Source organism: Corythoichthys intestinalis, chromosome 4, assembly GCF_030265065.1.
Source record: "Corythoichthys intestinalis isolate RoL2023-P3 chromosome 4, ASM3026506v1, whole genome shotgun sequence".
In the NCBI taxonomy this organism is placed as follows: Eukaryota; Metazoa; Chordata; class Actinopteri; order Syngnathiformes; family Syngnathidae; genus Corythoichthys; species Corythoichthys intestinalis.
In genome coordinates this window covers 18,327,633-18,350,384 of record NC_080398.1, presented here as the reverse complement: position 1 = coordinate 18,350,384, position 22,752 = coordinate 18,327,633, and the positions used below count along the sequence as shown (strand labels likewise).

Below are 22,752 nucleotides of genomic sequence, written 5' to 3'. Positions count from 1 at the left end.
TTTACTTAGTTGAATTGTATTAAATGCATCATTTGCTGTCTCAAAAAGTCACATAAAAAAAATAATAAAATAAATAATTGACCGCGTAGTTTTTGAGTTATGGCCATAGCAACACCATAGCAACGAGGGACGCGCCGTCCTGCCGACCGCTACCTCATGACACAACTTCCAGGAAGCCTCACCACCACTCTGAACACGGAAATTTAGCACCACGCTATCCTCGCCTTATATTAAAAACATTTTCTGGGTTTTACTCACGGGATTCGTCATGCCATCTCGATGTGTAGCGATGAATTGCTCACAGGAAGACTCGAGACTCTCGGAGTGGTCCAAAAAAACTTCTGCAAAGGTTTGGACCGTTTTTGTGAGCATGCATACAGGTCCCCAATCGGCTCATTGTTTTCATCATTTCAGCCACGACAGCTTGGAAAAACTACAACAATGCAACCTTGGTTTTACAAATCTTTTCTGGGAGCCTTTGCCATCGGTAGCGTCACGAAAGAGCGATCCTGAATGGTTACCTTTGGTGGAAATATCACTGACATCGTTGTTGCTGCTATGCTAGCTGTGGATAGTCTTCCCTGTTGCGTCGGGGAATCTACGTCACACTTCCGGGTTTGCGAAGGGACCATTAACGGAGTGCAAAACACCCTAAAAAAACGCAAATTATCCTTGCAATTACGTGTTGATAATGTCATGGTTGTTTTGACGAACTCGTTTAAAGTTTATATTCGTAAAATTACACCAAAATCCGGAAAGGTCCTCAGTTGCCCTTTAAAAGATGTGGAACAAATTTGAATGAGAATAAGAACTGAATCCATTGACCCCCCCCCCAACAAGCAAACACATCGACAACTACGGGATCTTTTCAAGCAATTCAGGCTAGTCCTATTTTCTAAAATTTGAAAAGCACAATTTAAGATTCATAATTCCAGAGCTGCCATGCAAGATTGGATTCAAATGTAGACTCTCAGAGTAAGAAATTGAGTAAATTGAGTTTGTTTTTTGTTTTTTTAATTTCTCAACAATTTCCTTTTTTTTCACTTGACAGTTTTATTTCCCTTTTAATTGAACTTTTAGTAAAAATCTACCATTTTCAACAGTGTCATTTGTCTCAGCTTTGTCCCTCTCGCCTTATTGTTCGGTGCGACCCCTGCCAACTTTTTTTCCTGAATAGCTTTCTTTCCCCTGTTCTCATGTGCATTTGTCATCGTCTGATTTCCTTTTTAATTCCCCTTGCAGATAGGTTTAGCTACTTAGTATTCTATATTCTTGTATTCCTTCTCTTGGTCCCTGTGGGGCAAACCAGAAAGTCAATAGCTTGTCTCCAAATCTTCTTGTCTCTCCTGCTTTCTCATCATTCCTGTCAGTCTCTTTCTCTCCCAACGCTTTTGCAAATTCATTTGCATTTCATTATTATTCTTTTAATGCCAGTCGTTATTTTCAAAGTATTGTCTCCTTTTAGTTTATATTTCGAATCTGTCTTTGTACTTCAACAAAACTGCCAAACAAACAAAAAAAAAAGCGGATGGACGAAGATAATCACTTAAGCAGAAAATAAAAAAGCCCCACTATCTTGGAAATGCAAATTGGTTATTTCCAGCACAAATGCTGCTGCTTGATTAGGGAATCATATCTCAAAATAGCTTGAAAATGAAACACAAATAAAGCAAAAGGCAACGAAAGGTCACCTCATGTTTTTAGACAACAGACTCACCTTGTTAATTATGTCTATAGAGAACTAATAATCCACTTTCCTAGAAATTCCATTTTATTGAGATTACATGCTAATTCCTTTCCAGCTCCTACAATACGACCAACTTGATGGATGACCTGAAAGGTTTATACAGGACTGCAGGACTGCTTGGAAAAGGCATCAGCTTCCTCTTCACTGACAACGAAATCAAAGAGGAATCCTTCCTTGAATACATGAACAATGTTTTGTCATCTGGAGAGGTGAGAAGCATACTCTTTTAAATGTATACACTGCCGACCAAAGTTATTGGCACCCCTGCAATTCTGTCAGATAATGCCCAGTTTCTCCCAGAAAATGATTGCAATTACAAATGCTTTAGTAGTAATATCTTCATTTATTTTGCTTCCAATGAAAAAACACAAAGGAGAATGAAAAAAAATTAAATCATTATAATTTTACATATTTGTTTTTTAAATGATTGCAATAGAGCTGTTAAATTTAACGCATTAACGGGTGATAATTATTTTTTTTAGTCAATCACGTTAAAATATTTAACGCGTTTAACGCCGGCGCGGAATGACCCACTAATGCATTGCCGCAAACGGACTACAATGGCGCCGTTTTTGTTAAGTGAGAGCTAAGAGGCAGAGAAAAGCGAGTGAACACAGGCATTCATTGGTGCTGCGCCATTTATTTGCATAAGCTGTGGCAACGCTTTCACAACGATCATAACTGTTGTGGCGAGCAGCGTGGGCAAGATTGACAGGAGATGATTTTTTTTTTCTTAACACGCTTCATTGAACACAACGCAGAACACAGACCATTTGCAGCCACCACAGACAGTCATGGTTGCCCAACTTCCCATCATGCATTTGGGCAGAACAGTTAAGTCGCTACAGTATCATTTAGTGAAAGCACAACAAAAATAATATTCCTATCCTTCAAAAAATAATGTTCACAAAAAGAAAAGCGCTCAATGCAAAGAGAACTGGCATTCCCAATCAAAATAGCAATGCAAAATACACATAAAACTTACTCAGACTTTGGTCAAACTCTAGTCAAACATTTCGTTTAGCTCAACAAATACACTAGACGGCAATATTTAGTCACAATATACAAACTCTTAGAGGTCTCGTACGTTGTGATGTCAACACTCAAATGAACGTAAGGTACAATGAACCTGGAATCTACGATATCAGTCGAGGGGCAAAACGCACTAGAAAAACTTGTCTAGATCTCTGATTAATTTAAAACTCGCCCTTGACACCTTGTGGTGTATTTCAATCACTACCTCACGTAGTTAAAGACACTGTGGAAGAACGGCTGTGACGTCACCGCTCGGCAACGTCAACAACGGCGAGCTAGTAGTTTATTTTTTGAGTGAAAATTTAACTAATTTTATTAAAACGAAACATTAAGAGGGGTTTTAATAATAAAATTACTATAACTTGTACTAACATCTTTTAAGAACTACAAGGCTTTCTATCCGTGGATCCCTTTAACAGAAAGAATATTAATAATGTTAATGCCATCTTGTGGATTTATTGTTATAATAAACAAATACAGTACTTATGTACAGCATGTTGAATGTATATAGCCGTCTTGTCTTATCTTTCCATTCCAACAATAATTCACAGAAAAATATTTTTAGAGATGGTTTGAATTGCGATTGATTACGATTAATTAATTTTTAAGCTGTGATTAACTCGATTAAAAATTTTAATCGTTTGACAGCCCTACAATCATTTTCTGGGAGAAACTGAGCATTATCTGACAGAATTGCATGGGTGCCAATACTTTTGGCCAGCAGTGTAGTCATATGCATTCACCGTGATTTCTGGAATGGGACACATCATATTTGAAATAAAAAGGACCTTCTGTAAACCATTCCCACTTGGAAGCATAGCATTTGCGCATCTCATTTTATACATCAGATAGTCAGTTGATATTAGCCAATACATTGGCTATACACAATGTATATTTGTTTTTGTAAGCCCCCAGTATGACAATTATTTAAAAAATATATATATATTAAAAATCATGAAGGAGTACTTAATAAACTAAAATGTTCTTGTACTGTGTATATTGTGTAGGTCTGCGGTATTTTCCGGTGAATGAGTGATTTAGAAAGCATTGCTCTAGGTAGGCATTTCCACAGTAAGAAATACGTATATTATAATAATATAATAATATTATATATATAATAACATATTTCTTAGTAAGAAATAGTCCAAAAAGGATGTACAATAGTTGTTTGTACTTTGGCCAAGTTCTTACTGAGAGTATGTTGTTTTTGATAAAGGAACTTAAGTCTGATGTCAGCTGCAAGTGACATTTTTTCCCTTTTATCCGCAAAAGCAGCAAATAGTTTCAAGGTCAAATGCATCTGCTAAAATATTTGTCTGATTGTATGTTCAGCCGTTGAATGCAAACACTCCTTTTCATCCTCTGAAAAGCATTTTCAGTGCATTTCTCTGCTTATGAATTATACTCAGTGGTCTTTTCTTCCAGCCATAACACCCATATATGTTTGTATTCTAGTCTTCCACACCTAATAGTCCCTCCTTTCTGTTATGATTAATTTACCTTCCATTTAAATCTCATCTTCTGGCTCACCTCTCCCTTTCTTTTATAAATGACTTCCATTACCAAGCTTTCTTTTCCTTCTATGTCCATTCCCAGTAACAAGTTCAACATTATCTTCCATCCTCTTTGCCTTAGATCTCTAGCTCTGCGTTACCATAAACAAGTGCAAATTTGCAGAAATAGACATGAAAAAGTGTTATGAAAAAAAAAAAAAAAACTGCACTGCTGATTTCCAGGTGGTAAATGTGCATTGCTGCAAAACCATTGACTTTCTATCCCAAATGCTAATACTACTGTCTTACTCTTTACCACAGTCTCCAGACCCCAATTTCTCATACTTTATTGGAGCAGCTTTCAGTAAAGGCGTATTCAAAGAATATTATTGTTTGGGTGATGATCTGTATAACAAGTTATACCACATCATTATACCCTACTTTAAGCACACAGGGGAATCTCACTTTTTATTTGCAGTTTTTTTTCTGTATGGACCACAAGTTGTGTCAGTTAATAGCACCTCATATCAGTTTCAGATATTTTCTGTACAGTTTCATAACCCAATACTTAAGCAACAAAGTATGTGGGAGCAGTGGAATTCCTCCTTGCTAAAATGATCAGCCTTTAAACATGATGATTGAGCATACGCAGAGTTCAAGGGGGGAGTGTCATTTCATGTAATTGACTTTCCTATATGTGATTTTAAAATGAAGAGTTTTCCGGTAAAAAGAATTGTCTATAAAAGTTGTAAAGCAATAAAACAAACAACAAAAATGAATGAAATGAACAATTTAAAAATTTTTTTTATAATGGGTCAAAATTATTTTACGAACAGATCATGTGACTAGCATTTTAGACGGTCATTTGCTTTGCTTGCTTAGCCAAACCCACCCAATGACTGAAGAGGCAGGATGGATATGTGTAATTTTTTTTTAAACCTAAGCTTTCAAAAGCAACAACAACTACTGAGCAAGAACCAAGGATTGAAAATCTGGACCATGGAATGCCAGAGAGCACCGCCAAAATGGTGCATGGAGTTCCAATGTCCCCCACTAAAGATGCGAATTGTACAACAGAGCCACCACCGGTGTCTTGCCAATGTAGTTACCCCAGTCATAAATGGTATCCCCTGGCCGTGGGAGCGCACACACACACATTAGTATGTCGACTTAAACAATTAATTGAAGCCAGAAAAGAACGACAGTTATGTATTTTGGACATCGACTTTTATTAAACTAGAGACACTCCATACAGGACTTGAATTCCAGTAATAACAGTTATAGGTAAAACAATAAAACATTGCCTTTTTTAACGTTCAGTACGTATGTTACTTTATACGACAGAAAAAAAAAAAGTTTTTATTTTTATTTTATTTATTCTTTTTTATGGATGGGCCATGTTTTAAAACCTTGTAGATGACTGCATCACCAAAACACGGAAATCAAGCAAATCGGTGCAGCGCAGTGGCTCTGCCAAGGGGATACAATTTTTGACAGAGGTAACTACATTGGTACGACACTGGTGGGCGGACCATATTCAATGGATGACGATCCTTGCGAAAAGTATAGCTGTCCTAAGCAGCCTGATTTAGAATTCCCCTCAGAAATCATGGGAAACAAAAAAATGCTCATTTTCAACTTATTATTTTAAACATTCTTGTAAGTTAATTTTATTGCTGACACTGCGCAAAAGTCACTCTCCGCCTATAAAATTAGGTATTTTGTGCATTTCAGCAAAATGAAATTATATAACTTTCACAGTTTTGTTTCCAACAATCCACAAAATTCTGACTGCATTCACATAGAACTGCTGGAAAAATCATAAGTTTGGAAAGCAATTCAAGGAGAACAAACTAATCAAAATAAAATGCAATTATTCCACAAGTACAAAATGTAAATTATTAAATTATTCGATTACAAGGTCCGTGGGAGACGACTATTAGGCTAATCATTGGCTGCCCACCTGCTGTCAAATTATGCAACGTATTCCTACCCCATGCTGTTATTGCTCATAAAGTGCTGTGATGAATGATATTAGACAGGTCGTACAGGGAATAATTATGTCCTGTAGTTACATAAAATAATTACACATGCACATAAGAAAGACTTTAAGACTCAGACAACAATTTTTCAATATAAAAATCTTTATCCTTATGTATTTTAGTTTGTATAAAGACAAACAAAATCCAATGTGAGAAAACCATTAGAAATGAGGATTCCAAAGTGTGATGACATATACAGTGGGGCAAATAAGTATTTAGTCAACCACCAATTGTGCAAGTTCTCCTACTTGAAAAGATTAGAGAGGCCTGTAATTGTCAACATGGGTAAACCTCAACCACGAGAGACAGAATGTGGAAAACCCCCCCAGAAAATCACATTGTTCGATTTTTAAAGAATTTCCAAATTAGAGTGGAAAAAAAGTATTTGGTACCTACAAACAAGCAAAATTTTTGGCTGTCAAACAGGTCTAACTTCTTCTAAATAGGTCTAACGAGGCTCCACTTGTTACCTGTATTAATGGCACCTGTTTTAACTCATTATCGGTATAAAAGACACCTGTCCACAACCTCAGTCAGTCACACTCCAAATTCCACTATGGCCAAAATCAAAGAGCTGTCGAAGGACACCAGAAACATAATTGTAGACCTGCACCAGGCTGGGAAGACTGAATCTGTAACAGGTAAAATGCTTGGTGTAAAGAAATCAACTGTGGGAGCAATTATTAGAAAATGGAAGACAAGACCACTGATAATCTCCCTCGATCGGGGGCTCCATGCAAGATGTCACCCCGTGGCGTCAAAGTGATAACAAACGGTGAGCAAAAATCCCAGAACCACACGGGGGGACCTAGTGAATGACCTACAGAGAGCTGGGACCACAGTAACAAAGGCTACTATCAGTAACACAATGCGCCGCCAGGGAGTCAAATCCTGCACTGCCAGACGTGTCCCCCTGCTGAAGCCAGTACACGTCCAGGCTTGTCTGCGGTCCGCTAGAGACCATTTGGATGATCCAGAAGAGGTCTGGGAGAATGTGTTATGGTCAGATGAAACCAAAATAGAACTTTTTGGTAGAAACACAGGTTCTCGTGTTTGGAGGAGAAAGAATACTGAATTGCATCCGAAGAACACCATACTCACTGTGATGCATTGGGGTGGAAACATCATGCTTTGGGGCTGTATTTCTGCAAAGGGACCAGGACGACTGATCTGTGTAAAGGAAAGAATGAATGGGGTCATATATCGAGAGATTTTGAGTGAAAATCTCCTTCCATCAGCAAGGGCATTGAAGATGAGACGTGGCTGGGTCTTTCAGCATGACAATGATCCCAAAAACACAGCCAGGGCAACAAAGGAGTGGCTTCGTAAGAAGCATTTCAAGGTCCTGCAGTTGCCTAGCCAGTCTCCAGATCTCAACCTCATAGAAAATCTGTAGAGGGAGTTGAAAGTCCGTGTTGCCCAACGCCAGCCCCAAAACATCACTGCTCTAGAGGAGATCTGCATGGAGGAATGGGCCAAGATACCAGCAACAGTGTGTGAAAAGCTTGTGAAGAGTTACAGAAAACGTTTGACCTCCGTTATTGCCTCCAAAGCGTACATAACAAAGAATTGAGATGAACTTTTGGTATTGTCGAAATACTTATTTTCCCCATGATTTGGAAAATAAATTCTTTAAAAATCAAATACTGTGATTTTCTGTTTTTTTTTTTTTTCACATTCTGTCTCTCATGGTTGAGGTTTACCCATGCAGATAATTACAGGCCTGTCTAATATTTTCAAGCGGGAGAACTTGCACAACTAGTGGTTGACTAAATACTTATTTGCACCACTGTTATTTCATATTCTATTTTAGTTCTGTCTTTTCCAATATTTTTTTTCTGTTTTTCCTTTGCAAATAACACTTTATTCAAAGATATGTAACAGATCTGGATTTAAACTAACTGGAAGTAAAGCTTAGCTGAACCAGTTTGCAGTCAACCACAAAAATACATGCATTCATAGATTTGTCTCACAAGTCTGTCTCCCGTCATTCATAATTTTTTCATTATTCTCTTTGTCTGCTTATTTTCCTCCTCATTGCCTTGCTAGCTTTATGGCAGAGATTACTTTTTCCAGAGATGCTGAATTGAGAACCAAGGAACAATGTGTATGGGTTTGCAGTTGTTTTGTATGGAGGCGAGATTGAGAGAAAATTTGATGGTGTGCGTGAGTGAGAGAGGTGACAAAGGTGTAGGTGTTGAGAAGCAAATAGGAGAGCAAGGCTGGTGTTTTTTAGGCTTGTTTCTTTGTTGTTGTTGGCCAGCAGAGAGTACATTATGTGAGATGTGTAACCTACACAACACATACAAGCACACAGAAAAACTCCAATTAGTTAGCTGGTGGTGAAAAAGTAAAAAAAAAAAAAAAAAAAAAAAAAAAAAAAAAAAAAAAAAAAAACCAATCAGGACCAACCTCTTGTGATTTTTTTAAAATCTAAGCTAACATATTAAGAAACATCATGTATGTCTGAGTCACTGATTTCCGAGATTTGCTATATTAATTTAGCAAAGAAAAGTTTGAAAATGTGTTGTATGATGAATTGCCATTTTATTTTCATTACTGTTCGTTTTGTACACTAAAAAAATGAGATCAATTAAATTGAATGTATAAAGGTAACTTGAATGAATAACCTGTAATTTTATGCACACAGTCCCATCAGGGTTTTTAGACCTGAACATGATAGCTTTTTCTCATCCAGAATTTGACATGCAAAACACATTACATACTGTGTGGTGTAAATGTGTGGTGTTCATATTACACATTAAAAGGTTCCTTAGTTGTATTTACCTTTAAAGGCCAAATGTGAACTAAGGTTGGCCAACCATGTTTTTGAATAATATCAATGGCTAAACAATTATAAGCATATTTTCATTTTTTTTTTAACGCAACCCTTCCAGATTCTTTGTTTAACCCATAGCAACGCCCTTGACAACGAAAATGCTTTTCTTCGGCAATCTTCGGAAATCTTCGGAAATTGCTTCACACCGGGAAGTGCGAGGGAAGTCCGCCATAGAACAGTATTGTTTGTTGCATTGCTTCTCGGTAAGATGCCATGGCAGTGTGTGGCGATGTTTTGTTCTCACTCAAACAAAAAGTTGTATGAGTGGTCAAAGGATAGAAGGGCACGTAAATGGACATCTTTCGTTCGCACGAAGCGAATGAATTTCATGCCATCATCGAGTAGTGTTCTCTGCTGCAAACACTTCGAAGATGTCTGCTTATGATCAAGGATTTGCCAAAAAGTAATTTATGTGTGATTTTTGGATAGATGACTGATGACTTTGTCAAAGCAGAGCTGCCAACTGTTGTGGAATGAACAGTATAAGCTAGCGACGTTAGCCGAGGCTATCCCCGATTATAGTTGTTGTTGCGTTCGCTATGTTAAGCGTGTTTAAATTGTGCGTAATCTACGATCTTGCCAGAAAGGGTTAATCCACTGTAAATCGGGAAAGGGGTGTGGATGTGCACATAAGCGGGTCAGCGTCGCGTAATTCACGGTCACGTTGCAGTAAGAGACACACACCGCCGGTGAGTTTGTTTATTTATTTTTTATTTATCTGTATTTGTATTATGTATTTCCACCTTCATGCTTCAAGCCTTGCATTGCATTTGTACAGTTCGCCGTTTCTTTCACGGTGATCGCTTTGAAGCCTTCTAGTTTGTGCTTCGCCGCTTCGCGAGAGCTGCTGACAGGTGACAAATGTTGCTTTTAATGTCTGGCAGCGAATCAGCAAGCGCCCAGGCCACGCAGTGAATCATGGGAAATGTAGTCTCGGGACAACACTGAAGTGGTGCTTTGTAATCTGTTCGCTTGTGTGAAAAAACTACATTTCCTCACGCCATTAGACGCCACTTTGTTTTCTTATTGTTGCCACAATAAAGTGGAGAAAGCAATCGGCGACTGTGATATAGTGGATTTTATTTAGTTGTAATACGGGAGTTCACCAGTAGAGTGTACGCATGTCATTTAGATGTGTTATTGTTTGTGCCTTACTCCTTCACTAAAACAGAGAAAAGTTGTTCAGAGTCACTTGGCAAGACGTTGATTAAAGTTGTAAAAGCCAATAAAGGTGTCGTGTGGGTCACTCGGTCAAGATATAACAATGACTCATCTCCTTCTTTCCCCCCAACGTTTTTATATTATTATTTTATATGCACGAGAGCTGCCGGATCTGCCAAAATGAACATGAAGTCTGATTATTATTTTTTTTAACAATGTCAGCAGATAGACAAAAACATAAAATTGTGTGCAAATATCTGCATCTTCAAATCATGAAAATAATAACAGCCTATATCTTACCAATGTTGTAATCTCGATGGGTCTTGTATCCATTCCATGTCAGGAAGTCTAGGCACATTGTTTGCATCATGATTAGCGTCTGGCTAATGACATGAAATTCCAATCTCCTCTTCTTCCTCCAACTCTTCAAAAACTTGGATCTCCTCCCTTGCGCTTGATCTATCGCTTATATCGCTGTTTGAATCATTGTTTGAAGGGCTTTGTGTGGCGGCCGTATGTATGGAGGTGCCATCGCGTTCCCGGTGTGACGTATCACTCCCGGGTTCGTCCCCTTTCAGGCTCGAACTTCGGAAACGCGATTATTTTGTCAAATATACAACATATAAATTATTTTTTCATGCTTTGTTTGTTGGACAATGTTTAATTACTTTACTTGTGACCCTATTTGGCATGTGAAGAAATTACTTCACATTACTGCTTTAAATGTTTGGTTTTTGGATTACATTGTTTGCAAAGGTGAAATGTTTGATTTTTCACTTCAATTAACTTAGAAGGGTTGCTTAATCTTTATATTGGTGTAGATATGAAGTGCATACATAACAAAATAATTACTGTATTTTTCGGACTATAAGTCGCACCTGAGTATAAGTCGAACCAGCCATAAAATGCCCAACGAAGAGGAAAAAAAACGTATATAAGTCGCACCGGAGTATAAATCGCATTTTTGGGGGAAATTTACTTGATAAAATCCAACACATAGAACAGATATGTCATCTTGAAAGGCAATTTAAAATAAAAATACAATAGAGAACAAAATGCTGAATAAATGTACAGTATGATAATGTTACATGATGCATGAACAACGAAATGCGAATATACTGTCCTCACCAGGACGCTATAGCTCGGTCCTGGCTATACAGCGAGCTAAACTCCCAAATGACGATGATGGACGTCCGTATAATTTGCTGACTTTATTTTGGCCGTCTTTATGACACCATAATTTGAAGAGTGAAACTAAAAATAGAAATAATACAAATCCATTTCGTCCTCGATACCAAACAGGTTCGCATCAACGTAAATAAATAATAATTAGCTGCTATCATAGCAATGACACAAACGGTTAGCATGTGTTCACTAGTATTAGCACATCGTTCAAACAACCACGCAGCTGGCTCTAAGTGTCCAATCGCGGGTGGAAAATACACAACAACAACAGAAAAGATGATATACACACAGGCGTTGCCTCTGTAGAGCTATTTCAGAAGCATAAACAATGAACGTAGGTTCGCAGCCGTGTTTCTCTCCCTCTCGCTAACTTGCCCACTCGCTCAGAGCTGCGTAGCTGTCAGTCTTCTTCTGGCGTCTGAACAAGTGCTAGTGCGCCCCCACTTGGGCGTGAAAATGCCACAAACTAAAAGCATGCATTTCAACATAAAAAAGTCAATAATACAATTGAACACACATTGCCAAAGGCAGAACACGAACGTTGCTGGTATGTTAGCATAACACAGCTATTAAGAGTTATTCAGATAACTTTAGCATAAAGAACATGCTAACAAGTTTACCAAACCATCAGTGTCACTCCAAAACACCCCCCCAAAAAAAGTGAAATTATATAATAATGTGTTAATAATTTCACACATAAGTCGCTTCTGAGTATAAGTCGCACCCCCAGCCAAACTATGAAAAAAACCCTGCAACTTATAGTCCGAAAAATACGGTATATCCAACTATATTTAAAAAATTCTGTGATTGTTTACATTTTTCTCCTCAGGTGTCAAACCTGTTTGCTCGAGATGAAATAGACGAGATCCTAAGTGATCTAGTCCCGATCATGAAGCGAGAGTTTCCAAAACGGCCACCAACCAATGAAAATCTGTATGAGTACTTCATGGCACGAGTTCGACACAACCTTCATGTCATACTGTGCTTTTCACCTGTTGGGGAAAAGTTCCGCAACAGGGCTCTAAAATTCCCGGCACTCATATCTGGTTGCACAATGGACTGGTTCCGACGCTGGCCTAAAGATGCTCTTGTTGCAGGTACATATGAACAGTTGAACTTTATGAACTTTTTTTTTTTTTTTTTTTTTTTTTTTAAATCTTTCTAGTTTTGTTTTTTTGTCTTTTATTCTAGCTTCTAAATAAGCATTTCAGGATTGAATTTGATTATAAATCCCTGGCATTGCCACATTGAAAACATTTCTTCCACTAAGATTATATTGACCATTGCTGAACTGCAACAGTCTATATTATGTCTGTCAATGCACTGAGCTGTACTGTGCGGTAATTTTGTGCATTTTATTTTCAGTATCGGAGCACTTTGTGTGTGGATTTGATATTGACTGCTCACAACAAGTCAAGCGTGAGGTAGTTCAATGCATGGGATCTTTCCAGGATGGCGTGGCTGAGAAGTGTGTGGATTACTTCCAGAGGTATCCATATCAAATTGATTGGCTACTTTATTTATTTATTTATTTCAACTTGTCCTGTTCAGCTGTTTGACACGGAGAATGGAATTTTAAGTGCCCGGATGGTCTGAACAGTTTTAATGTTTCACATTGAGAGTCTGACATACTCCCATTGTGATCATTCAGCATACCTCGTTTATTATGACAAAGCAGCGAACAGGAAGGGGTTATGGGGGAAGAGAAGAAAAGAAACACAAGAGAAGAAAGAAAAAAAACACAAACTACAGCAAGAAATACATTGAATGTCTACACTAACTACTAATATGTTAGTGCTATCGTCAGCTAGATGTACTTCCTGTTGACACCATGTGGGGTGCCTGTTGACCAGGGAAAGAGGGGGTTGGGGGTGGGGGAGTCTATAAGCTAAGTGATTGAAAGGGGTAGAGTGTACACAAATCAGCTCTGTGATCTGGAACCCAGTAATCGTATGAATCCCTTGTGAGTGTAAGCCTGTTGACGACCGACCCTACACCGCCCAATCACCAATCCTGGCACCGGGACCCCCCACCCGAGCGCGCCCTATCACATCCAGCCGCATGAGAGCCCCACCAGCCGTGCGACAGCCACGCTGACGAGTGGAGACGCCACTCGGGTGCCAACCCAGGGCCACGGCCCCCATTCAGCCACGCCTGGGAGGGAGGGCGTGCGGGGCGGGGGTTCAGCGCAGCCCATCCCTCTTCTCGCAGCCCAGCAAAGGAGCTATCGCCCCCCCACCTGGGATCCAGGGTGGTCCACCGACTCTGATTGGCTACTTTAAACAATTTGTTACCTTAAAGCCTCTCTGGATGTTGTGATAGCATAGTAGGGAGATCATGGATGCTGCAGTTTGTCTGTGATGAACAGTGTAAAAGACATTTTTTAGGAAATGTCAAAACTCAAGCTTACAGAAAATGAAATTAGTATTTTGCATGTATCGTATTTTCCGCTCTATAAAGCGCATTGGAGTATAAGGCGCACCCTCAATGAATGGCTTATTTTATAACCGTTTTCATACACATTTAGTCCCTGAGTTACGACGTACCCGACTTATGTGATTTTGACTGTACGACGTTGGACTCTCGTCTGCCATATTATCTCCAGTTGTTGTTGTTTTTTTTTTTTAAGTATTAAAAAAATATATACATAGTCTCGTAAACAGTACCTAGTTCCCCTTTCCGTTCTTTATATGAGGATCCCCTCATCGTCGCTGCCGTTCTGCAGTTTCTTTCGGCCAGGAGATCCACCGCCCGGCCCCGCTTCCTTGTTTTCATGCCGCTACTACTGCTTCTCCTCCAGCGACGACTCCTCTTGCGAGTCCCAATCTGTATTTTTGAGTTCAGACGGCGGGCTCGCATTGAAAGATGCAACACTGGCGACCAGAGCGGCAAAGATATCCTTCTTTCTCACCTCCCTATGCTTTCTACAGCACCCTTTTCTCTCAGCAAGGCGACTCACTTGCGAGTAAAGGCCGATACAACGGCATTTAACGCAAAGTATCTCATAATATATTATTTTTGACTAAATTGTTTTAGTATGATTTATAAGAATTTTTTTGGATAGTAATTTTTGAGATTTAGGGGGTATTTAGGTGTACTTTTTTTTTTTTTTTTTTAAATTAGGGGTACTTAAAGGGTTAATTTTTTATTTCGCCAGCGTAGGAACAGAACTCGTTTGTAACCCGGGGACTACCTGTATAGGGCGCACCGCATTATAAGGCGCAGTAGTAGTAGTAGTAGTGGTTGCATAATGCATCCACTAGATGGAGCTGTGCTAAAGGGAATGTCATGACATGATAAACCAATATTGATCCATATACAGGGTGGGGCAGAGCAAATTGATTATTTAAATTTGGCGCCCTGAAGCGATGGCTGCTCTGAGGACGGTAGGGAAAAAGAAACCTGGCCTTTCTTTAATTAAATTAAATTATTTAAATTAAATTAAATTAAATTAAATAATTTCTTAAAGATATCTTCTTCTTTACATCATCCATTTCCCTGAAGTTGTTTACCCATTAAATAATTGACTCCCGGCCAGGAACACGACAATGTGGGCCAATATTGAAATGTCTATGAAATGCACATTGCATTGCGACGATTGAGCATCCGCTTGACTAAAATGCCACAACAGCAAAAGTGCGATCCAACTTCGTCCACTCCATGATGCTCGAGTTCCTGAAAAATAAACACAAAATAAATAACACACGTTAAGAACCAAACCTTAAGCCCCACCCTCCGAAAAAAGTCCAGCCTTACCATTCTCAAAGCAACCATTGCTTCAGGGCGCCAAATTTAAATAAGAAAGTTGCTCTGCCCCACCCTGTATAAGGCGCCTCAGATTAAAGGGCGCTCTGTCGGCTTTTGAGAAAATTGAAAGCTTTTAGGTGTGCCTTATAGTGCGGAAAATACGGTAACTTCAAAACAATATATTTGACCCTAAGGATTGTTATTGCTCAAGCTAGTTTCATTTCCGATTACAAAAAAGTCTGACATTTTTACTTGCGCTACCGTCAGTTTAGAAAAACAAAATAATAAAGCTACTGTATAGTACATGTAAATTGATGTATTTTAATTGTGGTTTTAGATACCGTCGCTCAACCCACGTTACACCAAAGTCCTACCTATCCTTCATACAGGGCTACAAGAACATCTATGAGGAAAAGAGAGCTGAGGTCAAGAATCTGGCCAACAGGTAAACCAACAACGCCATCAAATTTCCCTATTATGGAAAAATAGTTCCTCTTTAGCCATAACCTCAAAGAACATTTTGACATTGAAGCAGAAAATTATATCCATAGGAAGGAACAAAAACATGCAGGGAAGATTATTAGATGTGATAGATGTTTGACCGATACTGTATTGTCAGAGTGATAAACATGTAAATGAATTGTCATTAGAGTTACATTTGTTGTTTTCACCCAATCCTGTGCTTGTATTTAGGATGAACACAGGCCTTAAGAAGTTGAAAGAAGCATCAGAGTCAGTAGCAGGACTCAGCAAAGAGCTAGAGGTAAAAGAGAAAGAGCTTCAGGTGGCCAATGAAAAGGCAGATATGGTGAGTTTTACAAGTCTTAACTTTATGTTAATTAACAGCTCTTTTTACTTTTTTATTTGCATGTCACCCCGAGAACATCCACTTTACTTGTACATAAAATGTTAACTGAAATAAAGAAATATCCTGCTTGAAAGACGGTTTCATTGAGACACCACTATGTTGTTTTGTAGTTTATCTGTTTATTTTCCATGTGGCAACCTTTTGTCCTTAAAGACAAATTTAATTAAAAAGTAGACATTTTCAGTGTGTTGTTCATTTTAAGCAAATCCTTGCAGTAAGTGAAATATTTTCTCACTTTGATTTCATTCACCATCATTTTAGTGCTAGTACAGTACGGACTGAAAAAAATTGTGGTATTTCATAGGTGCTGAAAGAGGTGACAGTCAAAGCCCAGGCAGCAGAGCGTGTAAAAGTGGAGGTTCAGAAAGTCAAGGACAAGGCTGAGGCCATTTTAGAACTGATCTCAGCTGACAAGGCCATTGCTGAGCAGAAACTTAAAGCTGCCAAACCTGCATTGGAGGAAGCAGAGGCAGCACTGCAGGTACAGTGTTGACAGTGTTGGTTATTAATTTACAGTTCCAAAAATACATACAGTACATGTGAATTTTCCAGGGAACGATACCCTCATTAACTGTACTGAATCAGTGAATATCCAGTTTTATATAAATCTCTTCTCTCGACTTAGACAATCAAGCCATCTGACATTGCAACAGTACGCACTTTAGGGCGTCCCCCACATCTCATCATGAGGATTATGGACTGCGTGCTGCTGCTCTTCCAAAGGAGGGTAAACCCTGTGAAGCTTGACCATGAGAAAAACTGCAACACTCCATCATGGCAGGAGTCTCTCAAACTCATGACGGCTGGAAATTTTTTAGGCAGCCTACAGGTACAGTTTGCAAATAAAGAATTTAATACAGTAGTTTGTTCTTCAAATCATCAGCATATTATACAATCATTATTCATCTATCATATTAATTCAGATCGCTCCTGATTTCCATGGTTTTATCAGTTCTCACTTATCAGTAAATGGCGGAAAACACCGATAAGGCTGATAAAGCAGTTTCTGCTCTTGCACCCCTCTTTAAAATAAATTGCGGTATTTTAAGCCAAAAGAACTGTTGTGTTTGATAGAACAATATGTCTATATGCTGCCATAGCAGATTCATGGCGCAATAAACACCCAAACTATTTTTAATTTTTCCGTTTTACCCTGGAAACCCCCATTTGCAGACGTCGCAACTGCTTTTGTTTCAACCTAGCCATAAAAAGAAGGTCTGAAAAGAAATGTCTGTCATTTTTAGCTTAAAATCATTAATTGATGTCTAACATTTACTTTAAAAATAAAAAAACGACTTAGAAAATTATTCACTCGCATATTTTAAACTTTTAAACAAATTACATCACAATGAAAAAATTGGCGTCTGTAAAAAGTCACGGATATCTACCTCATAACTATCGCTTAATTGTATATATATATATTTTTTGTTACTGTTGCATTTTCTCCATTATGTTAGACAATAAATAATCGATCCAAACAAAGGAAAAAAAAAGGTTTAAAACTAAATATATGAAAAAGAAAATCTCAACCAATCCTTGATGTCTGTGATTTCTGCATTGCGACCCTTGTTATATCACCATGTTTCACCCATAAAATCCCCCAAAAGTCCGGCTGTGGCCATTCACAGCTGTGTCCTGACACTTGGTGATACATGCTACATGGCGTTTTTGGATCAAAAACAGGTAAGTACGGAATAATATCTTGTTAAAATCGTGGCGTCTTTAATTCTGCTCTCGCGTGCTCTCACCTCCAGTTAGGGTTTTGCGGTTTAAATTTTTTTTTTTTTTTAAATTTATCTATTTTTTAAAATGCCCTCCTGTTCAAAATGTTTCTTCCCCCAGAAAATTGAAATTTTAACCTTTCCAATGATGTATCACACATGCATATAGGACAATTTTGAAATCTGGCCAAACTCGGGGTCTCAGAGCGGAACTTCAAGTCAGTTGAGTGTTTTCTGCCATATGTAGTGTCTGTTTGACTTAGGGTTGGAAATGTGCCAGTATAATGTTAAAAAGTAGTTTTTAGACAGAATAACCGTACAAGAAATTCTAAACATATGCTCTACATTGGCAAAAAACATGACTAGGCCAACCAAGGCAATCCTTGGATATGTTCTTTGAAGAATCTTGTACAGTTTTATAGCAAATGTGCCAACTTTACGGTCCACAAACATGATTTAATCTCAGACACTGTTCGACCTCACTTCTGATTTCAAAAGAATTAATTTTTCTACCACTTATTCTTTTCATGGTCATGACTGAGCTGGAGAAATTTATTATATATAGTTGTGGCAGTCGGTGCATTTGGAATGTTTATGTGACCAGATCCACCTCTTTATACTGCATAACGTTGCAAAGTAAAAAATAGCAATTTAACTTTACACGGCACAATATTATGCTGGTGACACGAAAGCACACAGACCATAGCAGGGTCGGAAGGATAAATGGCAGGTGATATTTTTAAATTTTATATTATCTTTTTTTTTTGTACAAAGGTACAGATAAAAACGTATCATTCTGTTTCCCCATTTCTTTTATCATCATTGACTTAATATTGTGGTGTATCTATCTGCTCCACAGTGCTAACCTCATCTGCTCATTAGTGCATTGGAACTGCAACCTCGGAGCATCTAATACCTTCTCCCTCTCTTGGGCTTGAGCTCTAACCCCACCTTCTGTATTTGTTCCTCTGTTCCACATGTGCCCCTTCTTATGCTTTTGTATTTTTAACCCCGACACCCTTTCTTCCTTGCAGCAATTCCCCAAAGACACCATTAATGAAGAGATGGTGGAGCTCCTGCAACCCTATTTTGACATGCCCGACTACAACATTGAAACAGCCAAGAGAGTATGTGGCAACGTGGCCGGGCTTGCATCATGGACCAAAGCCATGGCTTCTTTCTTTTCCATCAACAAGGAAGTCTTGCCCTTAAAGGTAATAATGCAATATGATTTTTCGACAAATTAGAATTTTCTTGGCAAGAAACAGATCAAGTACACATTCACATTAAGATCCTCTGCTCCATCCGCTTTTTCTGACTGATGAACATGGACTTTACTGGAGACCAGAGCCACAGGCTACAACACAGTGCCGTTTCATATTAAAAGATTCATTTATATCCCCAACATTTTGGCTTCTTGACTGCAGATTATGTGTCCCTGAAATTGAAAGCAAGAAAAAAAGGCATACTCAACGAAACTTTCCATGTCCCTTTTGAATTTTAATCCTTTTAGCACAGATCCAAAAATATTTCTCCCCAGGCAAAAATCTTGGTCAAGAAACTTTCAGCTCACTCATTTATATGCACCACTATGCAATCAATTCTGTATATACTAGTACAGTAAATACAACTCCAGCCTAAGAGGAATATTTAAAGATTACAATGAAATTAAATAATACGTAGATGAATGGCTAAATGACTGAATAAAAGAACAATGTGAAACTGGCCCTGCAAGCAGGACTCAACGGGCCCTCGGGAGTCCTGTGTCAATTTCTCCAATTTCTTTTTGGTGATTTTTTTGGGGAGGTCATTAGGTTTTTTTCCCTTCCAGGAGGAGTCAGTCTCGTAAAAAAGGCCATTTCCTGTTCCCAGCAGAGGGCGCCAGGCCTAATGGGTGATATTTCAATGAAGTCGAGTTAAGGCTGAGATACATCACATACATGCCAAATATGAAAAAGAAAAGTTGTATGGGAGAGTTATTAGTCATTTTCTGAATTTGGTGTTTTGTCAAAAAAATGTCCGACTTTGGCACAATGAAAAATACATTGTATCTTTTTTTCTCCTACAGATGAAATAGCAGAGTGAAGCAACAGCCTTAATGAGTCAAAGCAGTTCACTGCTGTTGTCAGATGAACCAATTTATCCCTAATATATTTCATTGAAAAGTACATAGTATTTTTTTTCTCCCACAGAAGTAGTTTTATCCCTAATATATTTAATTGAAAAGTATATAAGTATTTTTTTCTCCCACAGAAGAAGTAGCAGAGTGTGAACCCTAACACACCACACACAAAAAAAAAACACCCCGCACAGGTCAGGCCCGTGAATGAAAACTCACCATTTTGATATGTGCAAATTTTGGTGAGTTTTCGAGCAAGTTCAGAACTTCAAATTGGCCATTTTCACTTGCCCTGAAAAAGCCCTAACCCTAAACCCTAACCCTAATCCCCAAATAAGCCCGATTTTGGTACTCCGCCCAGGTCTGGCCCGTGAATGAGAACTCACAATTTTGATAACTTAACATGTCATATGTCTCATGAAGAGTCTCACCAATTTTGAGGAGGATCCAACTAACTGCCTCGGCGCAATGGTCTCAAACGTGCACCCTGGATTTCGACAAAAATGGCATGTTTTTCAATACTCAATCCAAAATACCCGATTTCCTGTTGGGTTTGGAATATGGGTGCAAGAGACATTTTGAGGCATTTTTGCACAAGGTATCGACTCCCCAAATTTCATCGCTCTACGTTGAAAAAACCTAAATGGAGAGGCCTTTTTTAAAAATTCCACGGGCGTAACTGAGCCATTTTTTGACATTTTTTCATAATGTTGCCAAATTATCGAAGTTTTCGCGAATCCGCATGTTTGTGCAAATTTTGTGCAAGTTTTTGAGCATGTTAAGACCTCCAAATGGGCCATTTTCATTTGCCATGAAAAAAGAATAATAACTAGGCCTGCAAGCAGGACTGAACGGGCCCTCGCAATCTAGCGCAACTCGGACGTCACACAACCCGGACAGTGTGCAGGTCAGGGTGGTGGCAGATCCTCCTCTCTAATCATCTCATTAGAACCTATCATGCTCGAAAATCGCCTCTTTACATTCACACACCTAAGAGATAAAAAACCCTATTGGAGAAAGTACTAGAAAAAAGGAGCCGCTATTGAGCTGTGCAGCCAAGCCCTTATTCAAAACCAAAATGAATCTTCTAACTAGGCCAATTCCACCAAGTGTGCCAAATTCTGTGGCTCTAAAAGCTGCCTGAGTCTCAGAAAAAAAATATTTCCTTTTAATGGCAAACAAAGGGTCGTCACGGCAACAGACAGAGACATGTGGACATGGGCCGTAAAATAAGTATTTCAAAAGGTCTTAAAACTACAATAACCAACCTGAAAAGAACTGGACATGTATTGGAAAAACGAGTGACTTTCTATTGCCACTAGTTGGCGCTGTAGGGTTGATGCAAATGACCCCTACAGGACCCTTCAGAGTATGACTAGACAAGTACGAGATGTTTGGCGCAGATATGTTGTAGATCTTCCAAGTTATGACTGTTCAAAACTTGTGGTGAGACGAAATGGCTTCAGTCATGTTCACTTCTCCTGTTGGACCCTTCTGCTTCCAACCAAACCTCAGTATTCTCCATCAGGCACCTGAACACATGTCTTATGGCTCCCCTGATGCAGGTTTGAGGTGAATAGATTTTATTTCCTTGGACGAGGAGCCTGTTTTGTTAAAAAAAGGCCTTTCCTGTTCCCACTAGGGGGCGCTAGGCCTAATGGGTAATATTTCAATGCACTCGTGTTAAGGGTGAGATCCCGCACATACATACCAGAGATATAAAAGATTGAACGTTGTGTCAAGCAGCTATTAGTCATTTACTGAATTTGTCATTTTGCCGAAAAAATGGCCGACTTTGGCACCACGCCCAGGTCAGACCCATGAATGAAAACGCACCATTTTGAAAATTTTAGATCTCCTATGTCTCCTGAATAGTCTCACCAATTTTGAAGATGATCCAACTAACTCCTTCTGTGACAAGGTCTCAAATGTGCACCCTGTTAATTGATAAAAAATTCATATTCGATCCAAAATAACCGATTTCCTGTTGGGTTTGGAATATGGGTTCAAGAGACTTTTTGGAGCAGTTATGCACATGGTATCGACTCCCCAAATTTCATTGCTCTACGTTAAAAAAACCTAATAGGAAACGCCTTTTTGAAAAATTCAAGGGGGCGCCACTGAGCCATTTTGTTACATTTTTTTGTAACGTTGCAACATTATCGAAATCAACGCAAAACCGCATGTATGTGCAAAATTTGGTGAGTTTTCGTGCATGTTCAGGCCTCCAAATGTAAACTATACTACAAATGGATAAAAATTTCACATTCGATCCAAAATACCCGATTTTCTGTTGGATTTGGAAAATGGGTGCAAGAGACTTTTTGGAGCAGTTTTGCATAATGTATGGACTCCCCAAATTTCATTGCTCTACGTTGAAAAAACCTAATAGGAAAGGCCTTTTTTAAAACTCCTTTCTGTCGCCACTAGTTGGCACTGTAGAGTTGATGCAAATGACCCCTACAAGATCCTTCAGGGTATGACTCTCAACAAGCACGGGAAGTTTGGCGCAGATATGTTGTACATCTGCCGAGTTATGACTGTTCAAACTTTTTTGCGAGACAAATTGTTGACTGTCATTTTCACTTTCCTGTTTGAACCCCTCCGCTTCAACGAAACCTCAATATTTTTCATCAGGCACCTGAACACAGGTCTTAAGGCTCCCCTGATGCAGGTTTGAGGTCAAAAGATTTTTTTCCCTTGGAGGAGGAACCTGTCTCGTAAAAAAAGGCATTTCCTGTTCTCACTAGGGGGCGCTAGGCCTAATGGGTAATATTTCAATGCACTCGTGTTAA

The 22,752-nt window shown here is 38.8% G+C and overlaps 1 protein-coding gene across 12 annotated transcripts in view; it reads left to right on the top strand.

The window, feature by feature from the left end:
- The window catches only part of dnah5 (dynein, axonemal, heavy chain 5), a 173,918-nt gene that overhangs the window by 75,122 nt on the left and 76,044 nt on the right, over positions 1–22,752 (top strand). For all 12 annotated transcript variants that reach the window (XM_057835036.1, XM_057835035.1, XM_057835038.1 and 9 more), the window contains 8 exons: positions 1,803–1,956; positions 12,332–12,599; positions 12,868–12,991; positions 15,587–15,694; positions 15,943–16,057; positions 16,422–16,598; positions 16,743–16,946; positions 18,873–19,052. In XM_057835036.1, the coding sequence (XP_057691019.1) occupies positions 1,803–1,956; positions 12,332–12,599; positions 12,868–12,991; positions 15,587–15,694; positions 15,943–16,057; positions 16,422–16,598; positions 16,743–16,946; positions 18,873–19,052 (1,330 nt within the window). The remainder of the gene's footprint in view (positions 1–1,802; positions 1,957–12,331; positions 12,600–12,867; positions 12,992–15,586; positions 15,695–15,942; positions 16,058–16,421; positions 16,599–16,742; positions 16,947–18,872; positions 19,053–22,752) is intronic.